General features: G+C 39.6%; 1 protein-coding gene across 1 annotated transcript in view; it reads left to right on the forward strand.

Moving 5' to 3' along the window:
* Positions 1–15,661, forward strand: part of ANTXR2 (ANTXR cell adhesion molecule 2) — a 153,340-nt gene that overhangs the window by 23,590 nt on the left and 114,089 nt on the right. The window contains exon 5 of the mRNA XM_075204559.1: positions 14,404–14,485. Coding sequence (XP_075060660.1) covers positions 14,404–14,485 — 82 coding nt within the window. The remainder of the gene's footprint in view (positions 1–14,403; positions 14,486–15,661) is intronic.

Below are 15,661 nucleotides of genomic sequence, written 5' to 3' on the forward strand. Positions count from 1 at the left end.
AGTACATCTCCTTAGGGGATCCAGCCCCTTGCTGATCAGCCTGGGTTTTCCTGCTGTAGTGCTGCCAGCCCCGGCTGGCAAAGCCTAATGCTGCTCGCAAGACAATCAGGGGGAACCCACACTGTTTGTCTCCCTGATTTTCCTCTGACCAGCACTAGGCTGGTAGCACTAGAGTTGATATGACTGTAGAGGGTGGTGGGCACTCCTTCATTTTTGTTATTTATTTTCAAAAAATAATTACTTTTAAAACTGTATAGCCGCTAGACCCGCTGGCATTGCTGATTTAATGTCAGCATTGTGACTGTCAGCATTTTGCTTGTCGGCAATCACAATGTTGGTATTTTATCAGTGTCGGCCAAATTGAAATACCCGCATTTATTCTGTAAGCATTTTCATGTTGGCAGGATAAGTGTCGGCATTTCTTCCATCAGAAATATGACCACCACCCGTCAGTTTGTACAGAGCACTGGAGTGATTGCCAAGGTCCTTTGCCACTATTCTTTCTCATTTTGAATGCACTGCACATTGATGATTCTGTTGCAAAATTGAAACACAAGTTATTAAATTGACCTTAGTCTCTACCTCTCTGTCTGTATGTCTATGTCTATGTCTGTGTGTGTGAGTGTGTGTCTATATTAGGGAATTTAGACTGTAAGCTCCAATGGGGCAGGGACTGATGTGAATGAGTTCTCTGTACAGCGCTACGGAACTAGTGGCGCTATATAAATAAATGATGATGATTAATCATAAGGGATCCATTCAAGATTCATCTGCGAGATTTGCTTGCGGTAATATGAGGATCCGTTTCTATACATTTGGAGCACTAAGTTGTTTTTAATATTATTGTTTTTATGGTTTCAATATTACATTTTAACATTTTTAATGATGTCTATTTTAATAGTATAAGTGATTACAGTCCCAAAGCTGTATATTTACCATATTTCAAAATAATGAATCTGCACATTCTCATGCAGTGTACTTCGGGTTTCTGTGGGTTTTAATATGGAAGAGTGACTTAAATAAAGGCCAGTAGTTTAGCATTTTCAGATTCATTCAGTTTTAAAATAACTACTTTCTGTCTTGAAATGCATCTCAGTCTGTTTATCTTAAATATGTTAAGAAGTTAATTTAAATAGTTGTGTCTTTCCTCTCAATGTCAATGACTGTTAAACCTATTATTTATTTGAAGCTCCGATTTGCCCCCACCACACTCTTTCTATCAGTGAACTACAATCTTTGTGTGAGCATCAGACAGCACAACGACGGAGAGTGAATGCTAGGGTGGATGATTATAAATTCAAAAGTAGTTTTTGTTTAGTGCAATTAAGCTGGGTGCAGCTTTGTTTTAAAAATAGTAGCGACTAGATACTTGCCACCTTGATTCCACACAAGCTACCATATCCCAAAATGGTGCAGATTCAGCAAGCCATAATTTCTAAAGCTATTATTTTTGCTAAGTGTGCGTTCAGGGAGTATGATCTACAATGTTTTCTGTTTTATTTTCTCCTTCTATCTAATACTTCCAGCAATTATGTTTGGGTGTGGTAGCCATGCCTGGTTTGGAATTGTCCAGTTGAATTATTACAAATATTAAGTGACAATGACTTAGATATTAGTCTGCAAGTCACAGTTTCTATCAGGTGCATTCAAAACAGTCAACATGTACATTATCCATACTTGCCAACTTTGACAAGTTGGCCTACGGGAGATCTGTGGGGAGGTAGGCGTGTGGGTGTGGGGCTCGACGAATCACATAATTTGGTCCTGCCCCTAAACTGACATCACAATTTCTAGCTTACTTACAGCAGGTGGCTCTGCCATGATGAGGCATAAATCACGTCCTAAGCCTCGCATCTGCCACTTAACTAATGAAGTGGCCAGGAACCGGGGGGTTGCCGTGCTCTCCCAGGAGTCCGGCCGGCCTCACAGAAATCCGGGAGTCTCCCAGACATTCCGAGAGAGTAGGCAACTATGACATTATCCTCACTCTCATCACAATCAGGAAGAACAGCAACACTAAGGGCCTGATTCATTAAGGCATGCAAATCAAATGTATTATGCATTTTTGCAAGAAATTCGGGCATATGCACCTCCGTATTCAACTACAAATGATTTTAAAGATACATCTCTTGTTGCATACAGTTGTAGGTATCCTGTGCTTATACGGCACTTATGGAGACAGACACAACCACACTGCCGGATACCAACTATAGAAATGTAGAATATAAAGTCCCAGCAGAATGCACAGAAAAAGTGAATTCAGTTATTATATATAGTGATCAATGAAAAAACATTTTTTAAAAAATATTTTTCCCTACCCCCACATGAAATACATTTATAATGATGTTATTAATGTCTCCTGTGCATAAAATGCATCTTTACAGTTGCTCCTGATTGCAAACACATGTTCTAGCATGAATACACAGCGGTCGTCACTATCTCTCTGCACTTACACCTGACCTGTAGCTGGTGCAATTGATATGAGTAAAAAGCACATACCTTAGAGATGCCCCAAACTTGAATCGGATGCTACTGTGTGCGCTCGTCCTTGGCACGTCCTTGCTGTACATTCACTGCGTACATATGCCCCCTCCCCTCCCAGTTCCGCCCCTGAATTTATAGGCTGTCCTTTGCGTTTTTCCCAAAGGAGACCATGATGCCCATCAATATGTTGGATCAGGGCCAACGTTATGAGCTTTGTTTGCTGGAGACCTACACTGACCCACTGTGCACATACTTTGCACATTACTACCATAGTCATGTTGCTTAATGTCACTCTGAAAAAATGTCCAAACCGACAATTTTCTGCTTGGAATAGCAGCATGACTTTTAAATAATGTGTAGCTTTTATTTCTTGATTTGAGAACTCTATTGGTGCTAGGTTGTTGTATTGCATTCTCAGTGTCACATTTTCCTTTAGAGTATAATTCTTCGGGAGGCAGAGCATGATAAGGGAGATGTGCATAGTGAGACAAGCACCTTTTTTAACGCTTCTATAAATAAATATATATATATATATATATATATATTTATATATATATATATATATATTTAAATATCTGCTGAGTGACAGCTGCATGCAGTTGTGTGACTTTTTTTCTCTACATTATTGCTGCTTGATATAATTTTGCAAGAAGTTTTTGAAAATAGATTGCCTAATGTAATTTTATTTTGACTGGCTATGGGTCTCTTTAAGAAACGGTGAAGAGCTAAAACTCTGGCGTAAACCCCATCAAAAGGCTCAATCAATGCTTTTTGTTATATATCAAACGGTTTACATGGGAGAAATCATAGAGTTCTCTGGCATTAACTTAATCAATGGAGCTTACCAATGTTCCCATAGGCCGCTATGGGAACAGCAGCATTTGTTAGCTTATTAAGCTGTGAAAAGCAAAGCTTTTTGCAGCAAAGCAGTGCCTTCTCAGGATATCTTTACTGGTTATTTTCAATGGGATCCAGCATGGATTCCTCACCGGGAAAGCACTATGCACATGCACATAGCACTTTCTCCATTCGCCGACATTGTTAGGCCATACCCCTGGGTAAGTAGTATGCGGAATCTATGACAAATTGTTTTCTTAATTTTATTGCAAGGGAAATCTTTGTGATTTGTAATCTAAGGCAAGTAAAAATAAAAAAACATAAGCGATGCCGCAAACAACTTGCTAGAAGCCACACTGTAGAATGACAGAGGACTGGTAGTCACATTAACCACTAAGCCAATACCAAGCAGTATATTACTAAAAAAAAATCTTGTCATTGGCTATTGCTAATGGCAAGAAATCTGTGCAAATGATCTATGTAATAATAATAATAATAATAAATGTATTTCTTCATCTATTTTTTTTTTTAAGTTGTGAACGGAATTTTAAAGGGTTTATTACAGATTACATCGTTTTGCAATTTCAGAGCTTGCACTGTCTTTGTACACACATTCTTCCCCCACTGAAAAAAAATATTTAATTGAATGAACCTTAGCTTTGTTTCTGGGAACTTAAATACAAGTCTGTTAATATTTCACAGAGTTACAGCAGCATGTCATTTCTATCCATAAATGCCTATAGATGTTTAACTACTTATCAGTTGAAGTTCTGAAATGTTTTTGTGTGACAAGGTAAAGGGGTTACATCCTACCTATGCACAGATTGGCTCATCACCTTACGCATGCCATTTGCACATGTTGAGCAGCCAAATCTGTGACCACCTTTAGACCATGAAAACACATTTCTGAGTGCTTGTATAGTGCACATTTACACTATGAAGTTCATATTCCTCAGTGATACATTGCTTTTCTTAGCATAGGCCAGTGGTTCCCAAACTTTTGCAATTCGCGGCACCCTTAGAGTCTCCAAATTTTTTCAAGGCACCCGTCCAAAATAATTACTGAGCAGTCCTGTTTTAGAAGTATGCAAAAATGCCCCTCTGCATCCGGACACTCTGCCCCCTCTGCATCCAGGCACACTGCCCTCTCTCACGTTGCCCCCTCTGCCCTCTGTCCCCTCCTCTGCCCTCTTTCACGCTGTCCCTCTCCTCTGCTCTCTGTCCCCCTCCTCTGCCCTCTGTCCCCCTCCTCTGCCCTCTGTCCCCCTCCTCTGCCATCCTCCTCTGCTCTCTGTCCCCCGACCCCCACCTCTGCCATCTGACCCCCACCTCTGCCATCTGACCCCCTTGTCTGCTCTCTGTCCCCCTCGTCTGCCATCTGTTCGACTCCCCTGCCATCTGCCCTCCTCCTCTGCTCTCTGTCCCCCTCCTCTGCCATCTGCCTTCCTCCTCTGCCATCTGTCCCCCTCCTCTGCCATCTGCCCTCCTCCTCTGCCATCTGCCCTCCTCCTCTGCTCTCTCTCCCCCTCCTCTGCCATCTGTCCCCCTCCTCTGCCATCTGCCCTCCTCCTCTGGCATCTGCCCTCCTCCTCTGCTCTATCTCCCCCTCCTCTGCCATCTGGCCCCCACCTCTGCCCCGCGCCAGGCGTCAGCTATAGAAAAAAGAAAGCAAACAGAAACTTACCAATCCGCGCGGCGCTAGGACTCTGCAGCCTCCTCTCTCGCGCAGCAGCTGTCACTGACGTCGATATTCAGTGACAGCTGCGGGAGAGAGGAGGCTGCAGAGTCCTAGCGCCGCGCGGATTGGTAAGTTTCTGTTTGCTTTTTTCTTTCTAGGGCTGGCCGGCGGCATCCCAGTGACAGCGCCGCGGCACCCCTGGGAGCCGCGGCGCACACTTTGGGAACCGCCGGCATAGGCTAAGTTGCTTCTGGCATCATGTTTAAAAATCAGTGGAATGATTCATTAAGGATCTTAACTTAAGAAACTTCTTATTTAAGTCTCCTGGACAAAACCATGTTACAATGCAAGGGGTGCAAATTAGTATTCTGTTTTGCACATAAGTTACATACTGACTGTTTTTTTCATTTAGCACACAAATATCAACTTTAAATTTCAGTGTACAAATAAGCTATAAAGTATTTGTGTGCTACATGAAAAAACAGTCAGTATTTAACTTATGTGCAAAACAGAAAACTAATTTGCACCCCTTGCATTGTAACATGGTTTTGTCCAGGAGACTTAAATAAGAAGTTTCTTAAGTTAAGATCCTTAATGAATCAGGCCCCAGATTAGGATATCAATGCACCTGGACATTAAGGGGCATATTCATTTAGCATTCGCTCCCGCGATTACGTGCGGCTGCATCGTGGTTTTAGGGGCGCACAGAAATCACCAAGGTTGCGGTAATGTAATGGTACTGTACATGCGCAGCCGCACATAATCGCGGCCGTACATACTAATTGAATACCCCCTAAGACTAGATTATTAAACAGCTTGTTTACAAACAATTGTAAAAAAAAAGTAATATTAAACCTTTTTTATCGCTCTCTTCTCATATAAACTACAAAGATTAATAATTTTTCCCCCTCAAAATTGGTGTTTTGTTGATAGTTCACCTTTAAAGGTCACAGATGTAACAGGACAAGAAACCTATTCACCCTGTAGTAAATTGAAATAAATAAGCATTTCTTGCTGTTGCCATAATTTTATTGTATTTTTGATGAGTGTTGTTTGATGTGACATATTGTAGTTATTTAACAGAACAACCCAACACAAGGGTATGTTGTTCTTATAGTAACAGTTTCTGGTAAGATTCATTTTATTTTTATTTTTTAGGGAAAAAATATCATGTCAGAATAGTAAAGTATTTTATGTTTTATTTTGTTTTGTACTACTTTAACTAAAACAGAGTAAATTGCATGGTCTGCCAGGCTAACATTGGCAGAATTTTCTGATGCAGCTTCAACAAATATTGTTTCAGATATTTAGCAGTGCGGTTCAGACATAGAAACATCTGTGCACAAAAGTAAAATATGGTTTGCCAGAATTGTGACGCAGATGTATTTAAATATATTATGTAACTTCTTCTGTGTTACACATATGGCAGGAGAAGTGTTACACATTTAAAGAGCAGAGAGAGTCACAATAACATTGGTAAATGTTGCATAGTGCTATCTGTAGCAATATATGTCACCTTCATAGTAGAGATGTACAATGTTCACCTGTGTTTTGGTTTTGGATCTGGATTAACTTCGTTTTTGGTTTTGTCTTTGGCAAAGCCGCCCTTGCGTGTTTTGGTTTTGGATCCCTATTTTTTCCTAGAATCCCCATTTTTTGTTGCTAAAATCACATCATTTTGTTCTTTTTTTCCATACTTTATCATAAACCTCAATAACACTAATTTCAAGTCATTTGCAGTCAATTTTGACCACCTCACAGGTCACAATATTATTTTCATACACTTTCAAACAAAGACTGCAGCAGTTCTTGCTAGTGATAAGAAAAAGGCCATTGTCATGCCTGGGCATAAGACCAAAAATCCACCTCTTATGTGTGGAATTATTTTTACACAAATCCTGACAACAGTTGTCTAGCCATTTGTAGCGTTTGTAAAGCCACACTCAGTAGAGGTAGGTGCTGGGATATAGATGAGAGAAGGGACTTAGCTGATGATGGACTGCTTGTTGTTATTTTATTAGCATAAGTTTCCAATTTTCCCAACAGCTTGCCATGAACTCGCTTCAAATGGCGTAATATGGAGGAGGGTCCTAGATGGTTAAGGTCCCTCCCTCTACTGACTGTGGCTTTACAAATGCTAGAAAAGGCTAGACAACTGTTGTTAGGATTTGGGTAAAAATAATTCCACACATAAGAGATTAATTTTTTGGTCTTATGCCTAGGCATGACAATGGCCTTCTTCTTATCACATACAAGTCCCACTGGTGCAGAACTTACACAAACAATATCATTCTCATCAACATCCTCATTAGTGCCCTCGTCAGCTAGACAAATATCCCCCTCATCCTGTTGCAATTCCAAAGTGGCATCCTCAATTTGTGTATCACCGGCTACACTTGGGCTGTTTATGCAGAAATGCTGAAATGGGCCTTCTTTATGGCCACACTATCAGAAAAGTCAGGCTTACACATAGCACTCATGGATAGACTCTCCTCAGGGATTTGTGTCATTTCTGAATCTGAACATACATTTTCCTCTAATGTCTTACTGTTTTCTTCCAGCTCGGCTGTTACACGTAAGAGTATTTGCACCACTTGTTGAGCCAGAATGACATGGTCTTGCTTGGTCATGACTGAACTTTCAAGAAGATGCCTCGGTGACAGTTGCAGAACTAGCACTCATAGAGAAAGGCGAAGGCCTCATTCTTGCCTTGCGACTGCGTGTGTAGAATGGCATGTTGGCAATTTTATTTTTTCTGCAGATAACTTTGCCTGGATTACAGGTCTTTTTTTCTTTACCAAGGTAAAGGTGTTTTTTCACATTTTTGTTTCCCTGACTTAAAAACACTATGCACTTTAACATAGGCTTTAGCAGATGACGTAGAGGGATTACTATCATCATGACTGGTGCCAGCAGCTGCTTGGTGCTCCTGGTCTTTCTGTGTACTGCTGTGAATCCATTTTGATAACACAGTACAATGTGGCTACAGATTAAGAACAACACTGCTAGTCCTATTATTTCTATTTCAGCAATGACAATTAGCAATGGAGCAATGGACCTCTCCTGTTTTTGTGTTACCTATATAACACCGTACAATTTGACTGCAGATTTAGAATACCAAGCCTGCCAGCCCTATTATTTCTATTTCAGTAATGACAATTAGCGATGGAGCTCTCCTGTTTGTGTGTGAGCTATATAACACAGTACAATGTGACTGCAGATTTAGACCAAGTCTGCCAGCCCTATTATTTCTATTTCAGCAATGACAATTAGCAATGGAGCTCTCCTGAATGTCACTGGAGACTTTGAAGAACACTGCTACCCCTCCTCTTTCTTTTCTAGCTATGACGCTGCCCAACTGCACTAGAGACTGCCAAGAACTGTGCTACCCCTTCTGTGTCCTTCTGTGAAATGGTGCTGGATAGCCACAGAGTGTTTTTTAAAATCCAAAACTCGCAAGATCTGACGACGAAACAATGATGTTTTGCCTTGTTTTCATTTCCGAGGGCGCGCAAAAGTACCAAGCCTGAGCATCTCTACTTCATAGCAAATTGAACAGTTGTGTACTATGTATGACACTGTTTAAAAAGGCAGATGAGAGTAGGTGTGGTGATGCAGCAGAAGAAGAAGCAGCAGATAATAGAGAAGATGATGGAGTTTTAATAAATGAAATAAGTTACCCCGTACTGTAAAATATGAGGATATTAGAACTAGCTGAGGAGTTCTGTGGCCATATGAAAGCTTTTACATAGACTCTAAGGTGACTTTTAATATCCTTATTATTTTTTTAACAGTAGAGGTACATTACTCTGCATAATATACATGTTTTATTTTGAAAGAAAGTTGCTTGCATTAGGCAATCCTCATATCCCAATGTATTTTAGCCTCACTGACAGTTATACATTTTATCTTGGAACACTTTCATAAAGAGTCATGTGACATCGCTATATGGTGTATGAAGAGATATGTTATATTTTATGAGAGGAACAACGCTAGTCTTCAAATATAAGGGATTACATAGCCCCTCACACTATAAGGATATAGTTTACACACTATCATGCAGGGGCGGGCTGGCCCGGGGGGCATGGGGGCATCGGTCCCCCGGGCCGCTCAGTTTACCCCTTGTTAGGGCCGGCCATCCATCCCCGCCCCCCCCCCCGGCTGCACTATAACTTAATTATTACCAGCGGCCGCATCACATGACGGCCGCCTGTAAAAATGTCATGTGACGCGCCCGCCTCAGCGCACAGGCAGGCGCGTCACATGACAGGCGATGCAGCCGTGTCACTGATGACGGGCTGCATCTTGCCAGCCCGCGCCTGCTATCATGTCACTTGTGTATCATAAGATTTTTTTCACCAGCAGGGCATAAATGATTGGAAACAGTGCAAAAGCAATTAGTTATATTGCCATTTTCATAATGTTTTAAAGTCCCAACATAAATGTAATGGTGATGTTGACAGTATGATGCCTGGCATGTCACGTTGTAAACAGACTCCTCCTGGAACCAGGGGAAACTATCTAAGAGCCATTCAGCCTCTGGGCCTGATTCATTAAGGCACGCATACTGAGCGCAATGTGCGTTTGTTTTAAAACGCATGTAATTTGGGTATACATACGCACAATTTCATCAAAGAACCCAGATGTGAAGCTACGTGCAGTGATGAACACAGGTGTAGGTCTGCTCTACTAGACAAGACACTGCAGGATACATCCAATATAAACAAAATAACAAAAGAACAATTATTGTCACCAATTAATAATATATGTGTTAATGATAACACTTTTAAAAAAAATTGTTTCCATGAAATACATTTATTAGTATGCTATGAATGTCTACTGTACATAAAGTACATTTTTACAGTGGCGAGGGAGTACATTCTGTACGCGAAATATGATAATAGAGTATACTATAATTATACTTTAAGTATGTTTCTTTAATATTTCTTGATGCCATATTATTAAAACATATCTCTAATAGGACAGGGATGATTATTTTAACCCACCTCTTTGTAATGAAATGTTCAGAAATTGTTCATCATAGATTGAGCTGAAAATATATTCCACTCCCTGGAAAAAGGATAAAGGAAATGAGTTGTCTTCATGATTCAACTACTCTGATCCAAGATCTCTAGAGCAATTATATTATTATGTTTTATGTGTTTGGCTAATTACTGTATACTATTATATTCCAAGATGTCTAAACATAATTAACTAATTTAAATTCTCATTGTAATCATGTTAACAGTTTTTTGCCTATGTATACAACTGTTTAGCAATTGAACTGCATGCTGTAGGTGTAAGATAACTCTTTGTGAAGAGCATCGGTTAAGGCTGGGTACACACTACAGAAAATTTCTCACAATGCTATATCAGTAACGATTTTACCAACGGCGGAAAAAACAAAACAAATCCTGATCAGCATGCCAATTCATATGTACGCACTATACATGTTTTACGAGACTTACCTTCATATCTGTGCTCTTCATCTGCCATAACCATGGGCTGAAAAGCTCATGACTCTGTAAACTCTGTGGAGATCCTGATCATGACTGTATACATACTGCAAAATTGAAACTACATTGTTCCATTGCTGAACAAGATTTTTAGTCCGGTTTAAAAATAAAATGAAACAATACGATGAGCTTTTGAATGATTATCGCTTATTTATGAAGTGTACAAGCTAATGAAATATTGGGCCGAAGAATTGTTCATTGTGTCATTGGCACGATAATGGACTGAAAAGCCTGAAGTGTGTACCCAGCCTATTGTGTTGAGTGAGGCCCATCTCAGGAGGACATGCCTCCTATTTTACGTCAGTTGGAACAGGGGCACAGTTTTTAGTTCATAATCCTGAGAGTAATGATATAGTAGAGTTGAGCTGAAATTTCAAAACTGTCCCCTACCTAGGACCAGAGAGACAAACAAAGGAAATATTATCATACAAGGTTGGCTTATTTATTAATGAGGCATGAGCTCCTAAAAGAGTTTTGTAAATTGTGTATCAAAAATAGATTTCTTCAGTCTGAACAAAACGATCACATATAACTTATGAACAATACTGGCTAGTATTTAATCTACAATATTAACAGACATCACTAAGGCTAGGTACACACTGAAGGATTTTCTGACCGACGTGTTATCTCAAACTATTGTACCTACGACTGAAGGTCTGATCAGTCTGGTGATTCATACATACACACTGACACGATTTACCTTCAGATCTGTGCTCTTGATCTGGTCCTTCATCTGGTCCTCTAGTCTTCAGAGAATGACAGTACAATATTCATTCATTAATTATTGTCACACTGATTAAAACCGCCTTGTTATAGCTATCCACATGTCCTACATGTGCTAACGAATTTTGTTAGCTTCTGTGACTCTGAAACAAAACATTCTGTCTCAGAACGAACAAATTAATTATTTCTTCTACAGCACTCTCTACATTTATTCACCAGGACATTCATCGCTAGCATCGGGTGAAAAGAACATGACTCTGTAAACTCTATGGAGATTGTGAACATGAGTGCATACACACTAAATGATCGGTCGGTCATTGGTCAAAAACTATTAAACAGTACGACCAACCAAATGAACCGATGATCGGCACTTCGGGATGACTTTAGATCATCATGTCACTATACACACTCACACAATATCTGACCAAACGGTCGGCTGATTGGAGATTATTCGTGCAATCATTGGGCCAGTGTGTACCTAGCCTAAGATATACCTCTTTACCTTCTAATGTGATCTTACAATGACTATCTAACAGAAGTAACCATGACAAGCAATGCACACACAATTCTATCACAGTTGCTTTAACTTTGTAAACACACAGCATAGAAATACATTTAGCCATCAGGCAGATATGTAAAGTTATGCAATTTCTGCCATGAGGTAGTTTAAATACGATTCTCTCCTTCTCTTCCTGAGAAAGTGTTTAGCATCCAGTAGTACAAAGCAATGTCCTTGTCCCTTATATTCCTCGGTATGGGGTTAGTGCTGATGTTCCAAACAGAAGCACCTCACTATCATCATCATCACCATTTATTTATATAGCGCCACTGCTTCCGCAGCGCTGTACAGAGAACTCACTCACATCAAGCCCCATTGGAGCTTACAGTCTAAATTCCCTAACACACACAGACAGAGAGAGAGAGAGAGAGCGAGAGACTAGGGTCAATTTTTGATAGCAGCCAATTAACCTGCTAGTATGTTTTTGGAGTGTGGGAGGAAACCTGAGCACCCGGAGGAAACCCACACAAACACAGAGACACCTCACTATATCACTCTCCTCTAACAACACTTTCTTTCATCAGGCTTTTCCCCTGATACAATAAGAAAAGGACATACTTTACACTATTGCCACTTCCTTTCACCCCTTGACATAAACATGTATTCACTGTAATGAAATAGGCTCCGCACCATGTAGGTATATGGATTTCTCACATGTAGCAGGTAATAGTAAAGGAATTGGTGTAGATTCTCAAATATATTAATCTCAGTCTTTGTCCCCTAACTAATTTTCCCTACACTTTACCCCTGTTATTATATCTCAGTCCAGCAAAAGTAAATAATATAATGTGCTTCAGGCCTCCCCACCTGTTCCCTACCTGACTAATAACACAATGCACTCTCAGAGTGTCTCTCTCTTTCTTTAATCCCTCTGTCTCTCAGACCTCTCGTTCTCGTTTTCCTCTCTGTGACAAATCGCAGAGGACTCTTCTAGGATGTCTGTCCCTCTGAAGCCTCCTCAGAATTCCAACTGCTGTTTGTAACTGCTCATTCACAATCTTCTCCTCCCCACTGCATGCTGGGAGATGTAGTTCTCTGCCAGCAGGGGAGGCATCCAAGTTCATTCTAGGCCTGCTTGGGTTGCTGGTGCCAGACAAACAATCCTTACATGCTGTAACATGCAAATCTGACAATAAAGCACCACAAGTAAAGTTTCAGAGGGCCCTATGGCCGGCTGCATGTTGCCCAATATTGGTCTAGGGCAGACTTGGCTAACCTGTGGCACTCCAGGTGTTGTGAAACTACAAGCCCCAGCATGCTTTGCCAATATATAGCAGCTTATTGCTGGAAGGGTATGCTGGGACTTGTAGTTTCACAACACCTGGAGTGCCACAGGTTAGCTAAGCCTGGTCTAGGGCATAGGTATAGCAGCTGTCCATTACTCATAAGTGTTCTTTTACAATTGATATATTTATTGTATTAGTCTTTCTGAATGAGAATAATTTTAGCAATTTTAGTTTATTCTTATTTATTTTTTCTGTTTAAAACGACATATTTGTAAATCAAGTTTGTCTTATTGGTTTTATGCATACAAAACCAAGCCGGGCAGCAATCCCCAAAATGATAAATTAACCTTAAACCCAAAAAGATACATAACAGAAAAGAAAAATGAGTCATTAAGGAGAGTAAGGCAAAGAAAGGAGTACATTCAATCCTGGGCAAATCATCTTATAATATAAGGGGTGCAAATTAGTTTATTATTTTGCACATTAAGAAAAGACTGACTTTGTCATGTAGCACACAAATACATGATAACTTTATTTTTATATTGAAATTTATAGTTGATCTAGGACATGTCCTACCCCAGCTATAAATCTGTGCCCACATTTTAAACATACTTGCCGATTTTTCAAAGAAGCTGTCCGGGAGGGGGGTCCTTCGAGGGGGCGTGGCCATGCGAATTTCGGTGTTAGGCCCTGTCAATCATTGACAATTTTGACCAGTCATGGCAGAGGGTCGGGGCCACGATTACGTGTTTAGCCCCACCCTCACCCACTTCACCAACGGAAATAGCTGGATCTGGGAGGTTTGCCTGCTTTCCCGGGAGTCCGGGAGAACTCCCAAAAATTCGGGAGTCTCCCGGACATTCCGAGAGAGTAGGCAACCATGATTTTAAATTTACATCTCACTCCAATGCAATACTCTTTTTTTTTTTTTTTGCTTAGTTCTCCATAATGACTCAGGCTAATTGTGTGAATGGCATTTAAGGTTTATGTTGTTTTGATTATGATGTTAAACCATTTTTTAGAAAATCATTATGGTTTATATAAAATGTTTGCAATTCTCAGCTGCAGTGACCTTAGCATTCTCACATGTTTCACACCTAACTACAGATAAAATGTTAAATTAAGTGGGTCTTTTACAGCAAAATATATGCTTTACTCTATCATTAATGTGGTTCCTGTAAGGGCACATACACATACATGCAGCTTTAAAATTCGAACGTACTTATTTAACACTCTTCTTTATAAAAAAAACCATATACATTAAGTGGCTTGATGAAATTAGTAAAAACAGTAAGGAAATGAATGCCTAAAATAATAATACTATTTTAGGCATTCATATTGTCTACATAATACTTTACCATATTGTTGAACTTTTTACAGAGGCAAAATTACGAAAGGACTTAAAGATCTGTATAACGTAAAACCTGCTGGCGAAACATACATGCACGAAGGCTTTCAGCTAGTAAGTAGTTATTTTTAAATAAATCTGTTTTAATATTACACTTATTTTACACATAAATAATGCTTCCTTTTACATTATTATATGTTTTCACTAAAATCTGGAGGTTTCCAAATCAAATTATATATTTTATTATGTGATTGACAGCTGGTGTGACATGTAGAATGCTGACTGACTGGAAAATAATGAATCACTTAATCACTTAAATACACTTATATTGCATCTAGTTGTAGCAGAACTTGTGTTAAGCTGTATGTTGTCCAAGAGACACTGTATAAGCTATGAGTAAAGTAGCCCTCTAAGGGGTAAATGTATCAAACTTTATAATAAGGAAAGTGAAGGTGTTGCACATTGCAACCAATAAGATTCTAGTGATCAGTTTCTAGAATGTACTTGATATATTATAGCTAGAATTTGATTGGTTTCTATGGGCAGCACCTACACTTTTCTGTTTTACAAGGTTTGATACATTTGCCCCTACGGGGGAAATTGATCAAGCTGAGGGTTTGACAAAGTGGAGATGTTGCCTATAGCAGCCAATCAGATTCTAGGGTCTGATTCATTAACTTAATCTTAACTTGAGAAACGTCTTATTTCAGTCTCCTGGACAAAACCATGTTACAATGCAAGGGGTGCAAATTAGTATTCTGTTTTGCACATAAGTTAAATACTGACTGTTTTTTCATGTAACACACAAATACTTGATAGCTTATTTGTACACTGAAATTTAAAGTTGATATTTGTGTGCTACATGAAAAAACAGTCAGTATTTAACTTATGTGCAAAACAGAATACTAATTTGCACCCCTTGCATTGTAACATGGTTTTGTCCAAGAGACTGAAATAAGAAGTTTCTCAAGTTAAGATCCTTAATGAATCAGGCCCCTAGTTATCATTTATTTTGTACATTCTACAAAATGAAAGCTACATTCTGAATGGTTGCTATAGGCAACATCTCCTCTTTTTCAAACCCACAGCTTGATACATTTACCCCTAAAAGTCTTCAAGACAGTACAATAAAACTTGTATGAAATGATTGTGATTAGGGGCTGGCTGGCAATCTTTAGCCTGGTGGGGCGAGCTTAAATTGCATCCACATTTACAAAAAGAACATTAAGTTTGCATTGTGCAGCTTACAACTTAAGCAATATGGAGCGCTACTTAGACTGTTTCATATGT

Source organism: Mixophyes fleayi, chromosome 1 (assembly GCF_038048845.1).
Source record: "Mixophyes fleayi isolate aMixFle1 chromosome 1, aMixFle1.hap1, whole genome shotgun sequence".
Classification (NCBI taxonomy): Eukaryota; Metazoa; Chordata; class Amphibia; order Anura; family Limnodynastidae; genus Mixophyes; species Mixophyes fleayi.